The 25861-nt window shown below is 42.7% G+C and overlaps 1 protein-coding gene across 1 annotated transcript in view; it reads right to left on the reverse strand.

Moving 5' to 3' along the window:
* NCAPD3 (non-SMC condensin II complex subunit D3) overlaps positions 1 to 25861 on the reverse strand; it is a gene marked incomplete in the record, with an annotated part of 2635837 nt that overhangs the window by 1836279 nt on the left and 773697 nt on the right. The window contains 1 exon segment of the mRNA XM_044081165.1: positions 7935 to 8007. Within this exon segment, the coding sequence (XP_043937100.1) occupies positions 7935 to 8007 (73 nt within the window).

Here is a 25861-nt window from a genome sequence, read left to right on the forward strand (position 1 = left end):
TGATCTTATTCCCTGTAGGGTAGTTTTCCATGGTGCTTGTAGCAGAAATGGATGCAATTGGCTATCCATTTGGAAATGGCCTTCCACTCTGCCCCTGCAGCAAAACTAACTAACAGCTGGTCAGATTTTCCTGAGAGGCTTAGTTCTGTCCAAATACAACCTAAGCTTTCTGTGCACGTCCAGAGAATGCAGTACCCTTTCCCCCTTATTTTGAGGATTAGGGGGGAAAAAAGTAGGCAAATGAATGGAATGATTTAGAGCCACACTAAACACCACCTTGGGCATAAAGGATGGATTAGTCCAGAGGGAAACCCTGGCCGCATGGAAGGTAATGAAGGGATCCACTGCCATGAGGGCCTGCAGTTCAGACACTCTTCTTGCTGAAGTGATGGACAGAAGTAAGGCTGTTTTCCAAGAAAGGAATTTCAACTCTGCTGTAGCAGCTGGTTCAAAGGGGGAAGAGTGAGTTTTTCCAATACAAAGTTAAGGTCCCAGGCTGGAGTGGGAGCTCTCCTGGGGAACTGTTTTAGCAGGGGATGAGAAAAGAGGAGTGGTTCAGTATTATAATGTGCTGAAATGGCAGAGGCATGAATCTTAATTGAAGGGAAAGATAGGCCCTTGTGGAGCATTTCAGTTAAATAATCTAGAATAATGGGCAAGTTGGGCACCGTTGTGCCCCTCTCCTGAGTCTGGCTCCAGGAACATTATCTTTTCGACTTTTCTGAATAGGATTTTCTAGTACTAGGCCTCCTTACGTCAAGAATGACATCCAGCACCTGCTTACTTAGGGCTGCTAGGGGTGAGCTCAAGGAATGAACTAGGCTGCAAGGTTAAGGGTTTGAAGCTGAGGGTGCAGAATCTGGCCTGCTTGCTGGGACAGCGAGGAAGGGGTCTGAGGCAGGTGCCATGCTTGTAGCACTGTCAGACTGCGCAAAAGTGGATACCAGTGCTGGCAAGGTCAGTCTGGGGCAATCAGTATTGTCCTTGATTTGTAATGTTTGATCTTTAGTAGAGCCTTCGAGAGGAGAGGCAGAGGGGGAAAGGCATAAATTGAGAGGCATTACCAGGTAAAGGACAGGGCCTCCACTTTCCAAGCTTGACTGTGGAGAATTCTGGTGCAGAATTTGTTCAACTGGTAGTCTTGAGGGGAGGCAAACAGGTCTACCTCTGGTATCCCCCATTTGTTCCTCAAGAGCTTGAATATTTTGGGTTCCAGTTTCTATTCGTGTGGGTCTATGAGATTTCTGCTTAAGTCGTCTTCCAGTAAATTTAGTTTGTCTGGCAGGAATTGAGCTTGCAGGTTCACTTGGTAGTTGAAGGCTGTGTTCCACAGGGCCATGGCTAGTCTGCAGAGTGGGTAGGAATGGGTTCCCCCCTGCTTGTTTATGCACCACATAACTGTGGTGTTGTCTGTCTTTACTAATAGTTGTCCTGGAAGAATAAGGTCTTTGAAGGCTGTCAGAGCGTTCTGTGCAGCTAACATTCCTTGTTGATTGATATGCAGGTGCATCTGTTTGGGGTTCCATTTGCCCTGAATGCACTGCCCTGCCATGTGAGCCCACCATGCACAGTCTGATGCATCTGTTGTTAGGGTTTGGGCGGCAGGGGGTAGAGTGAAAGGGAGTCCCTTGTTTTGGTAGTAGGCCTCTTCCCACCAAAGGAACTCTGCCCTTAGACAAGAATTATTGTTTCTAGGTCCTGAGAATGTTGACACCATAGACTTTTTAGATACCATTGAAGTTTCTTCATATGCAGTCTTGCATATGGAATTAACAGAATGCAAGAGGCCATGAACCCCAGGGCTTGCAGGATTTTCCTTGCAGATAAGCTGGGTTTTTGTGGCCAGTAGGTTGAAGTAGGTTGCCAAATAAGCTTGTTTCTCCGGAGTGAGGAATGCCATCTGGGAAGTTGTGTTAAAGCTTGCTCCCAGGACTACAATCTGTTGGGAGGGTACAAGGTGTGATTTCTTCTCGTTGATGGTGTACCCCAGTGAGGTTAGAAGTCTCTTTACAAATGCCAGGTGTTGTAATACCAAGTCCTGACTTACTGCCTGAATCAGGCAATCGTCCCAAGTATGGGTAAATCTGAATATTTCTCTGCCTGCAAAATGCAATGGCTGGAGCTGGGCACTTTGTGAACACCTTGGGCGCAGTAGATAAGCCAAAGGGAAGTGCAGAAAACTGATCGTGCATGAAGCCCGCCCTGAAATGTAGGTATTGTCTGCAGGATTCCCTTATTGGGATGTGCAGGCAAGCTTCTTTCAAGTCTAGGGTTGCCAGCAAGGCATCCTTGGCTAGCACAGGAAGAAGCTGTAGAACAGTAAGCATTTTGAATTTTGGAACCACCACAAAGGTGTTGAGAATAGACAGGTCCAGGATAGGATGCCAGTTGTTTTCTTTTCTGGGAACCAGGAACGGTCTTGAATAAAAACCTTGTCTCCTTTTTTCTGCTGGGACAGGTTGAATAGCCCTGATACTGAGGAGAGAGAGCACTTGTTTTTGGGCCTCAGCCCACTAATTTGGTGGTCTGGCCATCCACTTGGGGTTGGTACTAAGTGGAAGTGGAATCTGTATCCTAGGGAAATAATGTTTAAACCCATTTGTCCTGGGTAATAAGTTCCCAGTTTTTTGCATGCAGGGCGAGATTTCCTCCTAAGGGAGCAAGTAGTTGAGCAGAGCTTGGAAGAGTTAAGGATAAGTCATTGTGCCATTTTTCCATAGGGAGTGGCTTACTACTCCCTGCTTTGGAAGTGGGAGCCCCCCACTGCTTAGATCTGTGCATAGCCTGAGACTGAAGTATTGGTGGTCTGCTGCTCCTGGGTTTGGACCGAGAAGGACTGGATAGGGACTGGAAAAGACCAGTTCTTTGAAGGCCAATGCCTACTGAATCTAGGAGGCTGTACTTGTAAGAAATCTTTAACAGTTTGCATAGATTTAGCTTTTTCCTCTATCCTTTTGAGGGCGACTTCTACTTTGTTGCCAAAAAGCAATCTTGGTTTAAGGGAGCATCCAGTAATTTAGCTTTGACATGATCTGGCAAATTTTGTTCCTTAAGCCAAACATGCCTTCTAAGTACAGACCCAGTGACAGCAGCCCTGCAAGATGCTTCTAAAGCATCAAAACCACATTGCAAAGTATGTTTACCAACTTGGTCAGCAGAATGCATTAACTCTTGCAAATGTGTGTGTTCAGCACAGTCAGGAATCAACATAATTTTCTGTTTAAGTAGTCCCATAATATGCTGCTGATACTTTAACATATGAAACTGGCAATTTAACGTCTTGCTGGCCAAAGTAGCAGAAGTGTATACCTTCTTACCCCATCTGTTTAAAGCTCTAGAGTCCCTATCAGAAGGGGTAGGATTTTTGGCAGTAGTAGCCTTAATGCCATTTGGTCCTTGGGAAATGGTTTCTGGATCCACAGTAGGATTCTTGAAGAAGAATTTGTGAGAGTCAGGAACTCTGTAGTACCTGTTAGGTTTCCTGGGAGCTGGAGGCAAAGTGTCTGGAGTAAGGCTGGATTCCAAGAAAACATCTACAATCTCCAGAACAGGAGGGATAGCTAGAGGCCTATGTTGAGGCAGTAGTAGAAATTAGGCCTATGTTGAGGCAGTAGTAGAAATTTCTTAAGTCTCTTTTTGGAATCAGAAGAGTCCTGGCTTTCCCAGCAGAAATGCTCCATAAGGATATGCAAGGTTTCACCAAAAGAAAAATCTTCTGGAGGGGAAGGAGAGGGAATGGAATCCTCTCCATCAGTATCCTCATAAGTAGATAAGGGACAATCCTGGTAGTCAGAAGGAGTAGAGATATCATGTTCCTGATCAGAAGAATCAGAAAGAAAATCGGTTCTAGGTCTCTTAGAGGGGGAAGGCTGGCTTCCCCTAATTAAGGTAATAAGGTCTTCAACCATTCTAATAATTTGTTTTTGAGGCATATGGACCTGAGTATGCGGCTTGGTCGTCAGTTTTCTAGGTGTAGTGAGAGCTTTAGGCCTGAGGAATTCTGCATTTCTAGTTTGAAACGAAGTCGTCGATTTAATATGAAAATTGGTAGGCCTGAATACACTCTCAGAAGCCGGTGCCTGCACAGCGGCTCTGGACCCATCCAAGGTAGAGACATCTGCAGGTTCCATAGTCGAAGCATCTTGTGGCATACCGGACTCCGAATGGGTCTCAGTAGAGGCCTGCGAATCTGTAGTAGCGGGTATCAGGGGCTGTGAAAGCACCTCACTGAGTACCGGTGGACTAGCTTAACGGAAGCGTCAATGGCAGTTTTGGACCTATGCGGTCTGTCTTTATCCTTACTTTTTTTCGGAAGATCAGTAGTCGGATGGCTTAATGAAGCCAATACGGAGATCGAGAACAAAAGTATTTAGCTACAAAAATGGCCCAACGACGAATAGTTCGGGCGTTGAACAAGGCACAAAACTGACAGCGAGGTACACCGTGGTCTGGGCCTAAACAGGTGACGCAGTAAAAATGAAAATCTCACTGAGGTATTTGCTTTCCACAGACAAGACAGTTGTTATTTTTTCTGGCATCGGTTAGAATAAGAAAAAAGGATCCCCAACTGGGTACTTTTCTTTTTGAAGACTTCAGGTCTGAAACTCGAAAACAAAATTTTCAGGAGTCGGCCGACCGGCACTTGCGAATTGCTTCTGCTTCGTGCACCACACGGCAAGAAAGACTGATGTAATTGCGTCGGCTGCATGTTTTATACCCCTGACAACCTGACGTCATGGAAGAAGCGACAGCATCCAACGCAGAAATCCGAAGACTCTGGTATTCAGGCCGGCTGAGGGCTACCTGCAGGCAGATAACCTAAATGCGATGACTGCAACAGTGAAACACGAAGAACATCAGTGCAATTACCTGATTAACAAATGTTAAACAAATCAGATCCTCTGCGGCTCCATTATCTGAAACCAAACGTACTGAATGTGGTGGCTGAAACTGCTGAGGTCCAGAAAGTAGCAAGCACTCATCCACCCTCTTTGTGTCCAGGAAAATCCAGGAGCAAATCCTTGAACCAACCCCTGCAATGGGACATCACCCATTTCAACAGTATATTCTGGGTCTGTCACAAGAGCTCTACAGACGTGGACCAATACACTGGTAAAACATACAGCGAATATTGAGTCCACAGATGACGAAGCTAAAACTCACTTGAAATGGTTCTACTATCAGAAATGAAAAAAAAAAAATAAAAAGCTCTGGCTGAGAACTCTGCAGCTGTTCAGCAAAAAGCAGTTAGAAACTTTTAGCTTTAGCAAAGGCAAGGACTCCCTGCAAAGTCAGAGAAAAAAATAAATGTGCCCAGACATATTTAAAATAAATGAGACACAAAAGGAATATATAAAGCCAAATGGCAAAAGGCTGAAAGAAAGAGAAGGCTTAAGTAGCTATTTAGAACAGCTGATAAATTTGCAAATAGAGACTGGGATGACAAAGACCAACTAAACAAAACACTTTTCAGACATTCTTGAAACAAATAGAGTTTGAAGCCAAACAAAAAAAACTCCGCTATTCTCTAATAAACCAAAGAAACTGGAAGGAATACACTATTAATTTATGGAAGTACAAATCAGCAAATGAAATGGTGCTCCACAGCAAGACTTGTTAATAGAGAGGGAACATGTGTTTGCTCTAAATCTGACCATGAGAATACAACCATACAATTGCACCAGCACAAAAACCTGCTCCTGAAAAAGTGTGGCAGAAGAGAAAATATAAAACTGAGGACAGCACACTGTCTGCGGAAAATGATTATATGCTGTCCGCCAGTGGAAAAGCAAGCGTCTCCCTGTAATCAGAAGATACTAAGATGCATGTAAACGTTAAGCTGCTATATCCAGCTCTCTCAAAATATTTCTTCTTGCAGAATTAGGCATTTTTAGATTCAGGACAGACTAAGAAGGAAATGAAGTTGACCCAATAAAGAGCGAGTCAAGCAAGATGAAGAGACTGCTTCTCAGTATTCTGGCAATAATAGAGCCCATAGAGCAGGGTTGTCAGATGTCTCTGTTTCAGCGGGACTGTCCTGAGATTAGCAGCTCAATCCCAGGTCCTGCACTGCCAGTTAAAATCCCTGAGAAACAGCCTCCACTTTGCGATTTTGGTTGGTTCATATACCGCCATACGAGCCAATCATAAATTGCAAAGTGGAGCCACTTCAGTTCAATGCGGAACAGCAGGCTGTTCCGCACTGAACAGAAGAGACTCTGCTGTGTGATTTTTTTGACTGTCTCATATACCGGCATACGAGCCAATCAAAAATCGCAAAGCAGAGCTACTTCTGTTTAATGCAGAACTACCTGCTGTTCTGCATTTTTTTGGGGGGGTCCATCAGTGTGTGTCTGTGTGTGGTGTGGTGTGTGTGTTCCTACCTGCCCCTTTAGAAATCTGGCAACCCTGTCATAGAGAAACTTTGACACTGAAACCTTTATTATTATTCCAAATGAAAATGCTTGTGCAACATAAAATGACTACAATAGAGAGTATTTTGACTTGAACAAGAGACTGGTGTTGGGAGGTCCAGATGACCAGGAAAACCAGCAACAATGTGAAATTAGTAAATAAAAGGGGGAACTGTAAAGCATCTATCCTATTAGATAGGGTTTAGGCATGAACTGTGTTTCTGCAAGAAGTGGCCAAAAAGACCGAGTTTATTGACTGTGTTAAACTGGTAGTAAAGTATAAATGACATTTTGTCACTAATGTTTAGAAAGACAGTGAAGGGACTGAAAAAGTTATTTAAGTAAACAATTTCTGTTCTTCTTAATACTGGTATAAAAATATTTGATGTAAAGTGCTTATTATACTGTAAAGCCTTTCTATGGTGTGTGCAGTGTAAAGTGGGTTGGAGTTTTATCAGTGACTGCTATATATGATATTAAATTCAGAATGTGCTCCATTGTAATGTGTCTAGGCTTTATCACTGTGACAAGATAAGGAAGACTGGAAAGAAGCAAATTAAACATTAAAATTTTGGGCTTGAGGGCGGTGTAAAAAAAAGAGCACTGATCATATTATACATAGAATTTTTAAAAATTTCCATATTTTATAGACAAGGATGTCTAGACTACTGTCCTTAGTTTAAACCACGAGACAACTTTTTGAGCAAACAGGCTTGAAAACAACAGAATATGATAAAAGGCATGAAAAACTGTAGGTTTTTTGCTGTTTTTCATTGGCACCTGCTTTTACCTGGAGACAAGGAATAAAAAGGTGCAAACAATTAATCATGAGAGGTCTAACCACTGTATGCATCCTGTGTGAAATATACAAGAGTTCTTTCTTGCATTTGCAAAGGTACTAGATGTTTTTCCATTAGCAAATGCTTTTAAAATGACAAGGAGCCTCCAGGTCCAAGGTATTACTCATCAAAGGTTTGGACAATGCATTCTGAGCAAAATCTAAAAGGCAAAATCTAACAACTTTTTAAGGGAAATTGCCAAGCAGTTCAGTGAAAATAAATAAAGTTTGAAATAATGGAAAGTGAACAGTTAGACAAGTAATGAACTGCCAAGCAGCCTACATACTTTAATGCATTAAATAGAGCAATGCACAATTTAGTATGGGGTAGACAGTGCACTTTTTCTGAAGGCTAACAGTTAAAATTTCCTAAAAATATACAAGTTCTTATTCACAGCTGGGAGAGTAGCAGATAAAAGATAAACACAGATAGCAACCTGTGTAAATGTGAAACAGGCTCTGCCACACCATGCTACTACTGAAGTATAAAGTGCAAACATAGTTGTAGGTCTTGTGTCTAGTCAAATACTAGCAACAATTTCACAAGATATAACCCATGACAGTACAGTCCATTAAGTACATTGTACAATCCAAATTTATAGCAAATGAGGAAATACTCTGTTACTATTTCAAAGTAATTGTGTACAATTAAGATGCATAACTTATGCATTAGCTGTTCGTACCTTGGTACAAATATGCTGTAGCAGAATACGAAGTATGGGTAGAGCACGATCTTTCATCTCTTCCACGATACAACTGTAAAAGAAAGCATACGCCTCAGATTAATTATCTGCAGCAAAAGTATACAATAGCCATACAGACTGGATAGAGAACAGCTGCACCATCAATATTTATCAAATTACATAGCGAGACAGAACCCCACATCTTCATGCAAACATTGTATTATCAATATTTCTCTGCACAAAGGAGAAGTGAAACAGAACATTTTGTTTTCTGACAATGCTTTATAGGTTTCATAGGTGTGTACTAGGCTAATGGCCCTGGAGCCTTTACAAGCATAGCCCATAGGATTACCCTGGCATTGTGCCACCCGACCTTAGTTTCCAGTCAGTAGAGTAGAGCCACTGGAGTTATCCCCAGGATGAATTTTCTATTTCCCATCCACTCATCAAGATTTCTCTTGAAGAGGACCAGTGAAATGCTCTGTTTGACATGTCTGGGAAGTCTATTCCAGAGCACGGGCAGTCTCTGGGTTATGAACCTGTCCCTCCAGCTTGTTCTGTTGATTGTAGTAAAGAGGTTGAGGTCTCTGGAGCGTGTGGTGCAGAGGGATTGGGATTTTTTTACATGTAGCACTTCTAACAGAGCTAGGTCAGACATGGCTTTTTAAGTCAAGCAGAGATCGCCTCTAAGTAGGCGATACAAGACAGAGAATAGTTGGGAGTTTTTTTGAGTCTGTCCATATAGGACAAGTGTTTAAGGCCTAGGATCCTCTTTGTGAAGTATTTTGCAGCCTCTCCAGTTGTTGCAGATGTCTAATGAGGTACATGTCAAATGGGGCAATGTACTCAATGACTGGCCTAATGAGGAAAGAGTAGAGGGAGACAATGACCTCTTTCTTTCTGGATGCAAAACCCTTCGTAATAAGATGTGCCACATAGAAGGACTTTCTGACCACAGTGGCAATGTGGTGGTCAAAAGAGAGGTTGCTGTCAACCTGTGTTCTCAGAGCTCTTATAATGCGCCTTCTGTGTTCAGTGGACTACCATCAATGTGGTAATTTATGGGAACCAGAGTTTTCCCAAATGGGACCAAGACACATTTTTTGGCATTGAGCTTAAGGGCATGGTTCTGACACCAGTCATTGATCTCAGTGAGGCCTTTCTGTAGGATGTCAACATCACTAGGGGAGTTAATAGCTCCCAACTTGCAATCTTCTGCAATGTTTTTCAGCCAGAGTCCCTTCGTGTTGGCCTGCACTTCAGAGACGTAGAAACCAAACAGGAGACGATCCAGGACTGAACCCAGTGGGACTCAACTCATGACTGGTTGGCAGTCTGACTTGGAGTCAGCTACTTTCACACTGTGGGTTCTATCTGTGAGCCAGTTTGCAACCCACCTAGTGATACAGAGGTTGATGCCCAGCTTAGTGAGTTTTTCTAGGATTCCTGAGTGGGGAATGGTATCAAAGATCTTGGCCAGATCAAGGTAGGTTGTATGAACCACCTTGTCTTCATCCACAGCTAGCTGATGACTGACTAAGTCGACCAGGTTGAGCAGGCATGATCTACCCTTCACAAAACCAAACTGTGTGGGATCCAGAGTTTTAAGATTCCCTATATCCTTGTTTATTAGGTCCATGATGATGCGTTCCATAGCTTTGCATATCAGACTCGTCAGGCTAATGGGACGATAGTTCCCAGGGTCTGTAGTCGCTCCTCCTTTGTGGAGAGTAATGTGCCATTTGGTAGGGACAAAGCCTTAGGTGAGGTTGTGACTGAAGGGGGCACACAGGTGAGGTGCCAGTTCACTCTGTAGTTCATGTAGAACACAGCCAGGGATATTGTCAGGTTCCATAGAAGCTGTCTTCTTGGCCTTGGACAGTGCTGTTTTAACCTGTGCAGCAGTAATACTAGGTGCCTGGCAATCTACTGGTATTGTGATTGGTCCTGTGGTGGGGGAGAGAGGGGTGAAGTTGGAACTGAATCTGTCGGCCAGTATATTTAGCAATATCTGTTGGCTCGGTATAGGATGCACCATTCTGCAGTAGCTCAGAGCAAATCTGGGTATTGCCGTGGAGATTCTTTACATAACTGCAGAAGGCCTTGTGGTTGTTTTTACTATCTGCTGCAATTCTGTTTTCATAGCTAACTTTAGAGGATTTGACGAGGGATCTCAACTTTTTGTTGAGGCTGATAAGGGAGTTTTTCCAGTCTTGGGGCTTCACTTTATTCCACATCAGTTTCCTCCTCCTGTTCTTGCCAACTCTAGTGGGGGTAAGAACGAGCTGGTCCAAGACATTGGAATTAATGAATTCCAGGAAACGTTGGGCAAGTGTATTGGTACACGAGTAGCTTTCCCAGTTAATGGAGGGGTAGTTGAAGTTGCCCAGTATGAGAGTGTTAGGTTGGACCCGAATATTCTCCAGGGTGCTTAGGAACGTGGAGTGCGAGTCTTGGGGACATGGTTGGGGACCTATAGCAGGCTTCGACCTGAATTGCTGTCTTACAGGCTCATAGGTTGGTACTGGGCTATCTGCCCAAAGGCATATATTAGCCCAGCCATGTTGTGCAGTATTCACCGCCCCTTTAGTAGTTCCCTAGACCCTTGTACTAGCAGCTAGTACCCTTGGCCCCTATCTAGTAGTGCTGTTGGTGTGATCCCTGGTGTGAACTTTCTGTTACCCATCCACTCATCAAGGTTCCTCTTGAAGAGTGATAGTGAGGGGCTCTGTCTTATGTAGAACGGGACCCTGTTCCATAGTAAGGGAAGTCTCTGCGAAGGGAATCTATCCCTCCAGCATGTTCTATTCATTGTTGTGTTGAGGTTTATATCCCTAGAGCGTGTGGCTCGAGTAGATTTGGTTTTGCCAAGATGGAGCATGTTCAAAAATTCTGGGTTGGACATGGATCTGTAAGTTAGACAGAGATCGCCTCTGAGAAAGCGGTATGCAACCGAGAACAGTCTTAGATTTTTCAATCGTTCTGCATAGAGCAACTGTTTGAGGCCAGTAATCCTCTTGGTTAGGTACCTTTGTGGTCTCTCCAGCTGCTGGAGATGTCTAGCCAGGTACATTCGAATTGGTGCATTGTACTCAATAATGGGTCTGATGAGGGAAGAGTAGAGGGGCACCATTACATCCTTAGATCTTGATGCGAACCTTTTCGTGATCAGATGGGTCACACAGAAGGATTTTCTAACCACTTTGGCAACATGGTTATCAAGGGAAAGCTGACTATCTACTTTGGGTCCCTAGATCCCTTATTTCTTCTTCAGATTTCAGGGGATTACCTCCTATGTTGTAGTTTGCGGTTACTCTGTTTTTTCCAAAGGGGATCACTACGCATTTTTTTGCATTTAGCTTGAGACCATGGCTTAGACACCATGCATCAGTCTCATTTAGGCCCTTCTGGAGGATCTCCATGTCGGCCGGAGACTCTATTATAGCACCCAGTTTGCAGTCATCTGCAAACTTAGTCAGCCACAGCCCTTCCGTGCTTGCCTGTACTTCTGAGAAGTATATGCCAAACAGGAGGGGCCCCAGGACAGAGCCCTGAGGCACACCACTCGTTACTGGTCTGGATTCGGACATAGATCCAGCTACTCTTACTATATGGGATCTGTCTGAGAGCCAGTTTGCAATCCATCTTGTGACGTAAGGGTTTATGCCCAGGCTGGTGAGCTTATCAATAATACCTGAATGGGGAATGGTGTCAAATGCTTTAGCAAGGTCAAGGTAAGCAGTGTGTACCTCCTTTCCCTTATCTACAGCCTGAATAACTGTCTCAAAGAAATCCACCAGGGTCAGAAGGCATGATCTGCCCTTGACGAAGCCAAACTGTGTGGGGTCCAGCGACTGGAGGTTCCCAATTTCTCCATTTATGAGTTCCATAATGATTCGCTCCATAGCCTTACAGATCAGACTGGTCAGGCTTATTGGTCGGTAGTTCCCAGGATCAGTTGTGGCCCCACCCTTGTGTAGCGGGACCACCATTGCCGTGTGCCATTCTATGGGCACATATCCTGTGAAGAGGCTGAGACTGAAAAGGGTATTAAGATGTGGGGTTAATTCCTTTTGGAGCTCGCGTATGACAGCCTGGGACACCATCTTGTCCCATGGAGGCAGTGTTTTTAGCTTTAGATAGAGCCTTGTTAACCAACATATCAGTAATAATTGGACTTGTACAATCCCCTAGAATGGCAATAGGCCCTGTAGGTGGTGAGGGGGGGGGGGGGATTTGCACTGAACCTGTCAGCCAAGATGTTGGCAATGTCAGAAGGGTCAGTGTATTTTGTTCTATTTTGTACTAACTCAGAACAGACTGAGTGTTGCCATTTAGGTTTTTGATGTAGCCATAGAAGGCCTTATGGCTATCCTTGGCATCCTTGGCAACTTTCTTTTCAAAATTAGCTTTAGTTGACTAGATGAGAGCCTTCAATTTCTTACTAATGCTGATCAGGGATGATTTTTCTACTTGAGATTTGGCCTTTTTTTGTATAAGTCTCCTCCTTTTATTGTAAAGCTTGCTTATGGCCGGGGTCCACTAGACTGGTTTCTTCTTGCTTGAGGAAGGAGTCTTGGTTTTATTTGGGATAGCACAGTCGATGCAATCCTGAAGATGCATATAGAGTTGCCTTGGTGTAGGATTCCGCATCCTGGATATCATTATCCTTCTGCAAGGGAATAGTGAAGCTTTCCACTTCGGATGCAAGTAGTTTGAAGTTTGCTTTGGAAAGATTTTTGACTATGGTTTCTTTGATTGGGGGAGGTGGAGGAGTGAGGATGTCCAGGGTTATCAGTTTGTGGTCGGATCTGACCAAGGAGGGGGTGATAATGGGTGTGGTACAATGGGCGCCCATATTTGTGATGATTAAATCCAATATGTTGTCCCCTCTAGTGGGGGAACATACTAGTTGTTCAAGGGCATTTGAATTTATAAATTCTATGAATCGCTGAGCATAGGAGTTGGAACATTGGTAGTTTGCCCAGTCTATACCAGGGTAGCTGAAATCACCCAAGATTATGGTGTTGGGTAGGACTTTAATATTTTCCAATGTCTCAAGGAATGCAGAGTGAGCATCTTGGGACATAGTGGGCGATCTATAACCGGCTACGACTTGAAATGTGGTTTTGCCTGCTGATAGTTGCGCATGGATGATCTCTGGGCATCATGCTGCACTACTAACCTGGAGATATGGGTATCCTTGATGAATATGGATACACCTCCGCCTTACCCAATGTTAGTTGCACCTGAAGCATCTCTGATGCGTTATGTTGAGCTACCAGTCTGGAGGTGTGTGTACCCTTTATGAATATGGAAACACCACCATCTTGAAGCTTCTGTCCAAGTTCTGGGGCCGAAAGGTGTGGAATGAGTTATAGCCTTTTAGTGCAGGGGTGCTTTCTGCTGTCTTGAACTAGGTCTCTGCTACAGCATAAATATTGATGTTCTCCATTTTAAGGAGTGCTTCGAGTGAGTGCATTTTGAGATTTAGGTTCAGGTTCTTCATATCCCTTACACTAAAATTCACTCTTGCCTGCAAAAATCCTGAAAGGGAAGGCCTGAAAATTCTGAATGACATTTTTAGAACACGGATACGAAGAACCTGAACCTACTTTGAACACTAAACACCTAGATGAAAAACAAGCCACAGACAGCAAATAATTCTACCTAATACAGTTTCAATGTAACCTCTGCAATAGCACTGAAAGGGTGATACTCCAAGTAGTAAACCTCTCAAGAAAATCAACAGCAAATGGCATTAACACAGCAGACATATACATAGTTGTAACAGTAAAGATTCAACAGCTCTTGTAGCACAAACACTGCTATGACTTTAAGATCATCAGGCCAAGACATGCTGACTTGTGAAGAAACACCTCCTAGTCAAATCATTTTACTTATTTCGAGCTGCACACAGTTCTAACCATGCATTGCTTTACTTATAGCTATCCCTCGCCCATCAGAGAAAGGAAAGATCCTAAGTTTCCACTTTATCATCCAACTCTTCCTAGTCAGTTAAGTCAATATCATAGGATGCTATTTCCCACCAGGGCAAAATATCACACCCCTAGAAAATCTCCTGAGCTGGGCTACTCTCTACCCCAGAAAACCATAATTCTCGGTGACTTTAACATCAACTGGCTATCCTGTAATAACAGTCTCCCAACCATTCACCTTAATCTCCATGGGTTCACTCAACTCATTAAATCCCCTACCCAAATCAACAAAAATCCTAACAATCATACCTTACTTGACTGGATCCTAGTCAACAAAGCCCCTGACTCTTACCTAGCAGGCTGCTTACCTGACAGTCTTAGTGACCACTCTCCCACTTAACTAATTCGGCACCACACAGTCTGAAGCCCATTATCCACAGGCAAATATGGAACAAGTCCAACTTCAACCCCAACTCCTTCATCTCCTCCCTGCAAAAAATTAACTGGTCACCACTAAAATACGTCAACCTAGATGAGGCTGTCCAATTCAACAGTACCTTCCTCTCCATCCTAAACACCCATGCTCCTGTAAGAAATGCCAAAGTCAGATCCAGGCATGCTCCATGGTTACAAAAGACCATCAGAACCCTAATGAAATCCAGAGATATGGCCTGGGAGCACTGATGGCTAACATAAAATAACTCAGATAGGCAATCATGCCTTGAACTGTGCAATAAAGCCAAAAAGCATATAAAATTAGACAAATCCCTCTACTATAAATCCACCCTAAACTCTACCAACCACAACCCTAAGCAATCCTTGTCCACTATTAACAATATCCTCCACCCAGGGAAGGTTGATAGCCCCCAGTCGTCCATTTCCCTCTCCTCCAGCAGTATTGCTGAATCCTTCAACAAACTTCACAAACTATAACATCTCTAAACAAACAACACTTCCCTACAACAGCCCCCCCAGCTCCTAACCCTAAACCTCCACTCCTATTTTCTTCACCTCAGCACCTACCTCCAACATAAAGACTATTGTCAAAACTTAAACCCACCAAACTCGCAGCTGACAACCTCCCCTCTCAATATTTGAAAATTGCTTCTGATACACTAGCCTACACAGCTTCAATTCTAATCAACTGTTCCATGACAGAAGGCTATGTTCCCTCAATATGGAAAATATCCCACATCATTCCCCTCCACAAAGGCACCCACTCCACTGACCTCTCCAATTACCACTCCATTGCTATCCTCTCCCCTCCCCTCTCTCCAAGATACTTGAAAAATGTAACACCACCCTGGTCTCCAACTACCTCCTAGCTAATAATCTCCTCTCCAAAACCAAACATGGTTTCAGGCCATATCACAGCACTACCTCCATTCTGCTCTCCTTCACCAACACTATACTTCATCACAAAAACAATGGCCTCTTCTCTATTGTCATATTTCTAGATCTCAAAGGCCTTTGACATGGTATCTCATGAGCTACTACTCTCTACTCTCCCCAACCTCTCCTTCTCACAACCAGCCTGCAACTGGTTCCACAGCTATCTACATGGACGCCAGCAATAAGTAATTTGGGACAATAACATATCACCTCGCATCCCAGTTAGTCCCGGAGTTCCCCAAGGGTCTATCCTTGGCCCTCTGCTATTCTCACTTTTTACTAACAACCTATATACTGCCACCACACAAGCATCTCTTATACAGTGCACAGATGACTCTAGTCTCATTTGCTCTGCCCCCACTCTGCCAGAACTACAACAAATCACACAGGAATCATGGTCTTCTGTAGAAAGCTGGCTATCCAATGCTCAGCTCCTACTCAACCCACGTAAGACAAAACTTCTCCTGTTCCAACCTTCCAAAGCCACCCAAAACACCCCCCACTTCAACATTCTTGCCAAAGACAATACCATCATCTCTCCATCAGAACACACAAAATTACTTGGTGTGGAAATAGACAACAAACTTAGATTTGACACAAACATATGTCTCACAATAAAAAAAAGTTCACAAGAAACTTGGCGCATTATATCGAAGCTGCCAATTCCTAACCAAGGCAGCTAGAATCTCCATAGCCAATTCCCAGCTAATCTCCACCCTACTCTATGCATCTTCTATACTTACCAACCTTAGACAGACAGATCTACACAAGCTGGATGCTTCTTACAACAAAATTGCTAAATTTGCCACTGGAACCTCCTACCGCAGCCATCATTGTATCTCCCTTAAAGAACTAAACTGGCTAGAACTCCCACAACTCCTTCACTTTAATCAACTCACCCTCTCTCAAACTTATTACCCACCCCTTTAACATCCCTTTCCTTCAAACCCTTCTCCAACCCTATCACCCCACTAGGCCCCTAAGATCAAGCAACAAAAATCAACTCACTGTTATCAAACCCAAAAACTCAGTAGGAGAAGCCATATTTTCATGTACCATATCTAAATTTTGGAACAATCTTCCACCCTCAATAACTACTCTACCTTCCAGCAGCCTTTTCAAGATTGCACTCAAATTCCACTTAAATTTGCACTGGCTTTGTCCTTGTTCTAATCCAGACTAACACCCCCCTTACCCCCCACCTAGACTCAACCCAACTATACTACCGACAACTTTGTTACTAATATTATAAATGACAAGAAACTATCTTAATTTGCAACATTTTCTGTATATACTGTTGATAATCAATATCTTGTTATTGTATTAAAGCCAACAACCTGTAATGTTGTTTACTATGGCTGCAGCTTTGTATCTCTATCATGTACATGATGTGGAGCTTTTCTCCTCGGGCATCCACTGAAAAAGGACCTGCGTTCAATCAAAATTTCCCGGTAAATAAATAAATAAAATAAATAAGTGAAAAAAGTAATACCACAGACAGACCATGAAACAGGAAAAACTTGAGCCCAAAAGGTTTAGCTCTCCATTATTATGCAGATTTTCGCAGAACAAGCTAGTTTGTACAAAATGCAACAATCAATGAATTCTAAACATTCAATGTGCAGGACTTAAGATCTATAACTTCTGTGTTAACTGTCACTTAAAACACACCGACTCAGCTTTAAGTCCTAAAAAAACTTCTAAAGAACAAGATTGTAAATTCTTGTGCCTTTAAATGTTTTTCAGAATTTAGTGATGGGTGTGCTCTGTAGGTATATGTGATTGCTTTTTTTGTGTATACATACTACTGTTTTTAGCTAACAACCTCTTCTGTGGATACCTCAAATGACAGGATTAAACTTGAAAAAGGGTTCATCTTTTTCCTTTTCCAAGGCATGTCTTCATTTAAACTAAGTAGAATTAACTGAAATACTCTGAAAAGCAGTATAATGAGAAAGGTCAAACTCCAAACACACAAGTCCTTCTAAAAATCTACAAGCTAGTCAATGCATCCGAAAAGGAAGTAAACTTACCTGGAGAAAAAGCATCAAGATCTATTGCTAACATCCAATACCATATGTTAATAGGTTCTGCTGTAAAACCTACAACCAACTGGTCTTTCAGAAACTTTTTTTGCTAGTCCACAGGATCTGCCTAATGCTACCGCACCCCTTCCTGCCTACAACTATTGACCCAGACATTCATCTCTCCTGGGGCAGAAGCCCTCCCGTCTGTTTGCCTGACAGAAGTAACAGTCAAGTTTTAGAGTGAACCAATATGCACATCCTGTGGATTGCCCTATCCCCACACACTTGGCACCTCACAAGCTCCACAATTGCTGCCATCGGAATGTGCATGCCCACTTTACTGCAGCACAAGCACACTGGACTCTACCTGCTGTCAGCTATTAAACTGCGTTTCTGCAGGAGTCACCAGTGCATCAAGCCAACCTGTGTCCCCTTCCCCCTGGATGGGAGAGCTGGCGTCAGCCACTCACTCCCATCCTTTCCTGCCCCATCCCCTAAAGCACCCATGTCACAAGTAAAACACAGTCATCCGAGGCTCAGTCAACAGTTTGCCTTCTAGAAACTTGTAATTACTCCATATTGGAGTTTTCTAACTTCAGTGTAAATAATTTATTCTAGAGTTTTGTTACACATTAGGTAATGAATGTACTCACTTATTCTTCTACTTAACTTAAAGCAAAAAAGTCCATCACACCTTAAGTTGGCACTGGATACGCTATATTCCAGATACAAGATTACAAATTAGCTCAGAAATAGTTTTGTACACATTCCTCCCCAAGAGCTCTGCAAGATAAAGTTGACATATGTTTGTCCTTGAAGACTCTTAGGGACTATATCAGGTTTTGTAGCTCATCTGTTTTCTTAAGAGTGTCTGAACTTTCTTAGGTAGTGTCAAATGGCGTATTTTTACGCTGCAGACCATTCAACCAATAGCCTTACTATGCTGGATACAAGGAAAAAATGAAGTCTTGCATTCTACTGTTTATGTTTTTAAGTATGAGCTATACTAAAGATTCCAATTTTAGCAGCAGTACACCGGATCAAACCTTAGCTTACTTTTCTCTGAGGATGAATGAAATGTTCTTTTAATGTCCCTCCATTAACTTAGTTATCAAAGCAAACTTTTTTCTCCAAAAAAAAAGCTTACTTTTCTCTGAGGATGAATGAAATGTTTCTTTAATGTCCCTCCATTAACTTAGTTATCAAAGCAAACGTTTTTCTCCAAAATTTGACTATGCTATATTCAGTTGCATTCCAAGTGGAAGTTACAGCTGTGTTAGGAACTTCCCATCACTGCAGATGTTCGACCAGATTCACAGTTGCCGTATCGATTGTTGGGATTCTTGCCTGTAGGAGCAGAGGCCAGCCCAGATACCAGAGCTCTCACCTTCATCCCCTGGAAAGGTGAACTCCCTCTCCCTTCCAAAATTAGGATATTAGTGAAAAGTGAAATAAAGGGCACTCAGACAGTATCATTTTCAGTTCTTTCTTGCTCCAATTACAAGCCATAGTTAACCAACGGTCCAGAGAATGATTTGAGAGCAATGGAGGAGAAAAGAAACAGGGGTGGGGGAACAATGAATAGAGTATTCACCCCTAGTGCAGTGGTATTTGGAGAGAGAGAGAGAGAGAGAGAGAGAGAGAGTGGAAGGGGGTAGAGTGAACCTACTCAAACATCTACAATTACTGAAAGTTCATAACACAATTGTATCATGTTCCTTGAAGTTAAGTTTTGCAATACTGACTCTAGGATCGACTCCCAGAACTAGTTAATTTTGAGAGGTTGGCTTGAAAAAGGGGCAGGGAGACCAAACCCTGCAGTATGTCGGACGCAAACCCTGTCCTGTCCATGGCTCCTAATCTGTAGTGCTTGGAAAAGGCATGGAGACAGACCAGGCTGCTGCTACCATAATAGCCTGACTAGAGACCATCCCCGGTCCCTTTAGAAAAGTTGTGGCAGCAGTTGCCATAGTAGAGTGAGCCCTGACAGATACAGGGAATGGTTTTCCATTGTGGAGATAAAAAAAAGAAAGAAGAAAAAAAAAAAAGAAATACAGTTAGCAATCCACTTGGAAATGGTTTGTTTAATGAAGAGTTTTCCCATCTTCCTTTGCAAAGGCAGCAAACAGCTGGTCAGACTTTCTGCTTAATTTTATTCTGTTCAAGTAAAATTTAAACTGCCTGTGCAGTTCCCAGTAATGTGACACTCTTTCCCCTCATTTTCTAGTTAGGAGAAGAAAACTTGCACATGAATGATCTGGTTCAAGCAATATTCAGTCACCACCTTGGGCTTGAATGCATGATTAGTGCATAAGGTGACCGTTTTATTATAGAAAGGGGTCCCCACACATGAAAACCTGTAATTCAGAGATCCATCTAGCCATGGCAAAGGCTACCAGCACAGCATTTTTTTTAGGACAACACCTTGAGGTGGGGCCCCAGTGCAGTTGGCTGAAAGATGCAGCAGTGTTAACTTTAATACAAAACAGAGGTCCCAGTGTGAGCTTAGTGCTTTCCTGGGCATGAGGTCCCCAGTGTGAGCTTAGTGCTTTCCTGGGCAATCTTAAACAGAATCTTAAACAGAAATATTTTCTCAAGAAACTGTTTCACGGGTAGTGATGAGAACACAAGTAGGTGGCACAAAGCAGAAATGGCTGAGGCATTCAAACTGAAAGATGCACAAGACCGTCTTGCTTTGTAAAGGGCTGACAGGTAATTGAGGATCACAGACAGCTATTCTTGGCTTGATGGCTGTCCTCTGCTAAGGGACCAATGGGAGTACCTTTTCCTCAAGTATATGTTGCTTTCTGGCCTCCTTCAATGTGCGTAATATGTCCTCTGAAAGCAAATGCATGGTGGGGATAAGCATTAGATGCTGCATCCCATCAGCCACAAGGTCCTCAGCCTGAGGATGTTTGAAAGCTGCCCAGAGATAGAAGGTCTACATGATGGGGCAGCACAAGGAGCTTTGGGAAAACCACTGCTGTCTGATCCAAAAGGATCTACCATTAAAATCATCTTTGACTTCTACTTTATCTTCTGAAGTACCCTGAGGATGACAGTAGTGAGGAAAAGCTTACAGCAATAGACCAGTCCATGAAATGAAGAAGGCTCCTGTATCACAGACTTCCTCCTCCTTTGGAAGTCCTGTGCAAAAGTTCTGGAGTTGTTTTCTACAGAAACAAAATGACCTGTTTCTAGTACAGCCCACACGTGAACCAGTTCCAAGAATACTTCTCTTTTTAGCATCCATTCACTGGGTTCAGATACTGTGACCTGCTTAGTGTATCAGGATGATCCCCCATCTAGGAATTTCTTGAGCTATTGGGATCAATATCCTGAAGTCCTCAACCACCATGCGTATCTGCCTAGCAAGTCTGCACAGCAAATAAATGAACATCCTAATTGCATGTTTATGTGCTACTTGACTGTGGCATTGTTTGTTTTGATCACAAGATAGCCTGGCCGTCATATGTGCCAAGGCCCTAATGAACTAGATCACTGTCATCATGGCATTTATGTTTATGTGCCTCAAGCACATCCACTTATCCCAAACCACCCAGATCTTCTGATACCTTGAAAGGGCTCCTCAAGAGATAATAGGAGGAGTCTGTTTACACATGGAACACCACATGCATTCTGAATGAGACTCCCATGTTCAGCTGGATAGTCTCCGACCACCATGTACTTACTTTCTTTCTTCATGCCAATGAAAAGTGCACCTCCTACCTGTAGGGTGGTGATGCTGACAACACTCATTCCTCGGGTACCACTGGAGCTTTCTAAAGTGCAGCCTGGCCATGGGAACAATTAATAAGCAAGAAGTCATGTAAACCAACAACATGAGAAACTCTGTGGCTGACATTCTGTGGAGACTGACATCCCCATTAAATACTGGAAAAAACAGGATCTTGTCTAAAGGAAAGTCCTCTGCTCTCCTAAGCCCAGTACAGCTTCCAGAAAGCATAGCCGGCTTTAGGCACCAGCGAACCCTGCGGTCGCTGGGGGCCCCCAACCACAGCAAGTTATCTTATCCTGATATTTTGTTACATGTCTGTAAAACCAACAAAAGCTAGTATAGCATTCTTGTATACTTAATAAACCACATGGATAACTCTTATTTATACCTCCTTTAAAATTCAAAGATACTTCTGGTTGTAAGTGTTTTGTCAAGTAACAGGCATCAGAATTCTATTAAATATTTTACCACTGACATAATGCCGGTGGGCTTAGTTAAATCCTGCTGTTGGACATTTTCTCCACTTGCTATACCCGTGGCTGCAGGGAGCCCCCATTAATCATCCTTGACTGATACTAATTATGCTCTTTAACCTGAACAGGGCTATGATATGACCCTGTTAGGATGAAGTTGATAATGAACATGAGCAGGGTAAGCACCAGAGAGATCAGCAGCCCAGAGTGACTTATCTTGGTGCAAATTTTGGATTTTAAGAAGAGCGGATACTTCCGATAATCAGGTATGATTTTCTCTTTCGAGGAGTTTTATAAATACAAGCATAACACCAGATAGCATAACTCTCAATTCCTTTGCTTAAGAATTCAGTGCAATCCCAAAAATAATAGAATAAAGGCTCAGAATCATGACAATATTTTAAACATTACTCTAATGCACTTAAAAAGTTAGTAGAACAACACATTTTGCATCAACACGTATTTTTGGACCATAAGTATAAAACTCAGATGTCTGGACTGATCGACTGTTTGGAATCCTGAATGATTTACCAGCAAGTCAAACTTTTTGCGAAGGAGAAAGCAAATGTATGAACAAAATCAAGGAAGGTCTGTGAAATCAGGGACAGTGACAGGTATGCATTACTGCTCAATGAGGTAAATAAGTGACTGACCCCTGCTGCTAGTTGACGACTGCTAAACAGCAGTCACTGATCTGGTGTGACAAGTACCAGTGTTGCACAATATATTGCTATTTGCTGAAATATCTACAAAACTAGGACTGCTATGGCTTATGCTCATGTGTGTCAAAAATATCACCGATTTTTGTTTTTGCATACACCCAATAATGCCAGGACGCATACATTATTCTTCTGGTTATCAGTAAAAAATATACTTAAACAAGTAATTGTATTTCAAAAGTAAGACATATCACAGAAAATTCAAACACTTAGACTTCTTGGAGTCTGGTGGCCCCCACTCAACAGACTGAATAAATGGATACTGAGGGCGCCCTTACGCATCCATGACTCTGTGGGGACCCCCACAAAAGCTGATTGAAGAAAAATGATGACAAAAAAAGTATCAGTTTTTTGATTGAGCTGTTTAACCTGAACAATGCTGACATATGAACCTTTTAGGATAAAGCTAACAGCCTCTGGTTTCAACCACAGCCATTCTAAAACCAGCCCTGCTCAAATGTGTGTACAGAAAGCTGCTGGGAATCTGGGGATTGTGTGTTATTACAACTTTAATTTTCATCACAGTCAAACTTTAGAGGTGTGCACAAAGTCATTATAGCTTGTGACTTGAGCTGAGGACAGTGTGGTCATTTTTTTTATTTACTTTTCTCACAGACATCAGAGGTGTAAAAAGAAGGTTACTATAGCTTGTGTAGGGGTGGTGTACTGTCTAGGAGCAACACATTAGAATATATTACTGAAATCATTCTCATAATCGCAGATCAGGCACATATACATGGGGCTAACTTTGAGGGTTGGGGTGAGGAAGCATGCTATGTATACATATATCAGCAGTCACTTGAAGTATATGGCTAAGGCAATTTAAACCTCTGATTTCATCCTAGTCTAACACCAGAGGGATGTATAGGCAGTGACTGTCGTTTGTGGGAGGGGTTAGGGAAGGAGGCAGTATTCCCACATAAGAACTATGTATTTCCACAACTGGCTTGTTAGTTTATTGTGAGCTACTATTTTGACAGCTTTGAACATTAAGCCTTGGGCACAACTTATGTCTTCCTTGAAAGAAAAAAATAAGACTGAAATTATTTTCTTTTTCATGATTTTTGTTTAGGCCACCATTGGTGTAAAATGCTGAGAAAATGCTCTAAAATGCATCTCGGGGCACATATATAACCCCTATGTCTTTGGGGGCACCAGCTTAATTGAGTTATTTCCTAAATGGTTATTACTGTGTTGTCTTGGTCAGGGAAGGATTGCTGAAAGAATGCAAAGAAAACTAAAGCTGAACAGCAACAGTGAATTTCTTTCCTTAATAATAATTTGTGTTCACGCCATTATTGGATGAAAAGGTTGTGTAAAAAGAAAATAAATCCATTTAAAATGCACTTCAGAATATATAGAAAGTTATGGCTTCTTAAAAAACTGACAGTAGGGCAAAATGTGAGAAAAAGAAGAAAAAAGTAATGTGCATGGTATGAGGAGCCCAAAAGAGGGTGGTGGATCAGAGGAGAGGACTGGATGGTGTGCGGGGGGAGGGCTGAAACAGTAGGCCTAGTCATGACTTAAAGTCCAGACCTGTACATATAGTTGTTGTAATGTATCATTGTTGCAACTAAATGCCAGTAACTCAATGCCAAAAAGTGCATTGTCATTTCCTTTGGGAAAAATTTGGTTCCCATGAACTAACACATAGGCGGTAGTCCACTAAACACCGAAGGTGTGATAAAAGACCTGGGGACACAGGTTGACAGCAACCTCTCCTTTGATGACCACATTGCCATTGTAGTCAAAGTCCTTCTATGTGGCACGCCATCACAAAAGGTTTCTCATCCAGGAGGAAAGAGGTCATAATCCCCTCTCTAATCGTCCCTCATTAGACCTGTTATAGAACACACTATGTACCTCACTAGACACCTACATCAACTGGGAAGGCCACAAAAATACCTCACTAGGAGGATGTTAGGCCTTAGACACATGCCCTGTACGGACAGAGTCAAAAACCTCCAGCCATACTCGTCTCTTATCGCCTACTTAGAGGCGATCTCTGCTTAACCTACAAAGCCATGTCTGACCCAGAGCTGCTAGATATGTTACACCTAAAGAAATCCCAATCCCTCTATGCCAGACGCTCCAGGGACCTAAACCTCATTACCACAATAAACAGAACATGCTGGAGGGACAGGTTCCTAGCCTAGAGACTTCCCATACTCTGGAACAAACTTCTCATTCACGTCAAGCAGAGCACTTCACTGGCCCTCTTTAAGAGAGATCTTGACAAGTGGATGGGCAATAGGAATTTCAACCCGGGATCACTTCAGTGGCCTTACTTGACAGGGGCACTGGGAACTAACTTTGGGCAGCATGATGCCAGGGAATCTTCTTGGGCTAGGCTTATATAGGCTCCAGGGCCATTAGCCTAGTACACACCTATGAACTCTAAGTATCCCTTTGTTAGACAGGTCAACAAAGTGTGGTATATAGGCCTGTTGTAATGTAACAGCTTGTAGCTAAGGTCGGTCTGTGCGTACTACTCCTAAAAGTTTACAGCACAAATTAAAAGGTTTCTTAGGAGGTGTGGCATTGACAGGATGTTATTATACTGGAAGTGCCTAGGGGGCCTCCAACTTGACATTTGCTGGGGGCCCCCAAAATGCTAACACTGGCCCTGCCAGAAAGGCATCCCACACGGCTGCTATCTAGAACTTCTTTCCCTTCCAAAATAAAGTCCTTCCCCCATTCCACTTTACAAAAATCACTGCCAAGCAAAATTCCTCCATTACTTGAAAAGATCCTCATTAGTCTCATTCTGGACCACAAAGCTTGTGCCCATGGTTTATCACAGTAGAGACTATACGGTCACCCCTCCCCCCAAAAAATATTCTTTCATCTTAACATCAACTAACACCATGCCCACAATCTGGAAGTCAACCCTCATCACACCTGCTCCTAAAGATAAAAAAACACTCCTCCACAAGCCAATATCAGCCTCTCTCCATACTTCAGACCTCCTGTAGAATACCTGAAAAAGCTAAATGGTAACAAACTTACTTCACATCTGACAACATATCAATTACTCTCCAGCAAAAATAACTTCTGAGCAAGTAGGACTACACTGACTGCCCTCTAGACTCTAATTGAGGGCATATTCCAACACAAACAAAGGAAATCTTGCCAATGCAATTTTCATTGATGTGACCCAAGCTTTTGGCATGGTGGAAAACTCAGTATACTACTAGCCTACCTCCTAGACAGCGGCATCCGCTCTGAGGTCACACAGTGGTTCAAAGATATCCTGACTAACACTGCCTCTGCTCTGTCCCAAACTCATTCAGGTGCATCACAGGGATCAATACTTGCTCCAATACTTTCTTCCACATTTACAAGCAAGTTACCCTTGACTTAACCAAGTTACGACCCCTCATCAACCAATAAATATGGATATCTACAGATTCAGTCCAGTAGAACAGGTAATCCAAACAGAGCTACAAAATGGCTTTCTACAATGAAACCTTTAGCTCACCTCCAAAAAGCTTCTCCTTAACCCCAAAAACTCTGGTTCTAAGAGAAGACTTTCCTAAGTTCTTCACTCCCTCAAGCTTTTTGGTCAGAGCAATCTTATCATCACCATTTTATTCAGATACTCAGGAATCGGGCTCAAACAATTTTTTAACTTTCAG

This window comes from Protopterus annectens, chromosome 8.part0, assembly GCF_019279795.1.
Source record: "Protopterus annectens isolate FY-2018-M chromosome 8.part0, PAN1.0, whole genome shotgun sequence".
NCBI lineage: Eukaryota > Metazoa > Chordata > Ceratodontiformes > Protopteridae > Protopterus > Protopterus annectens.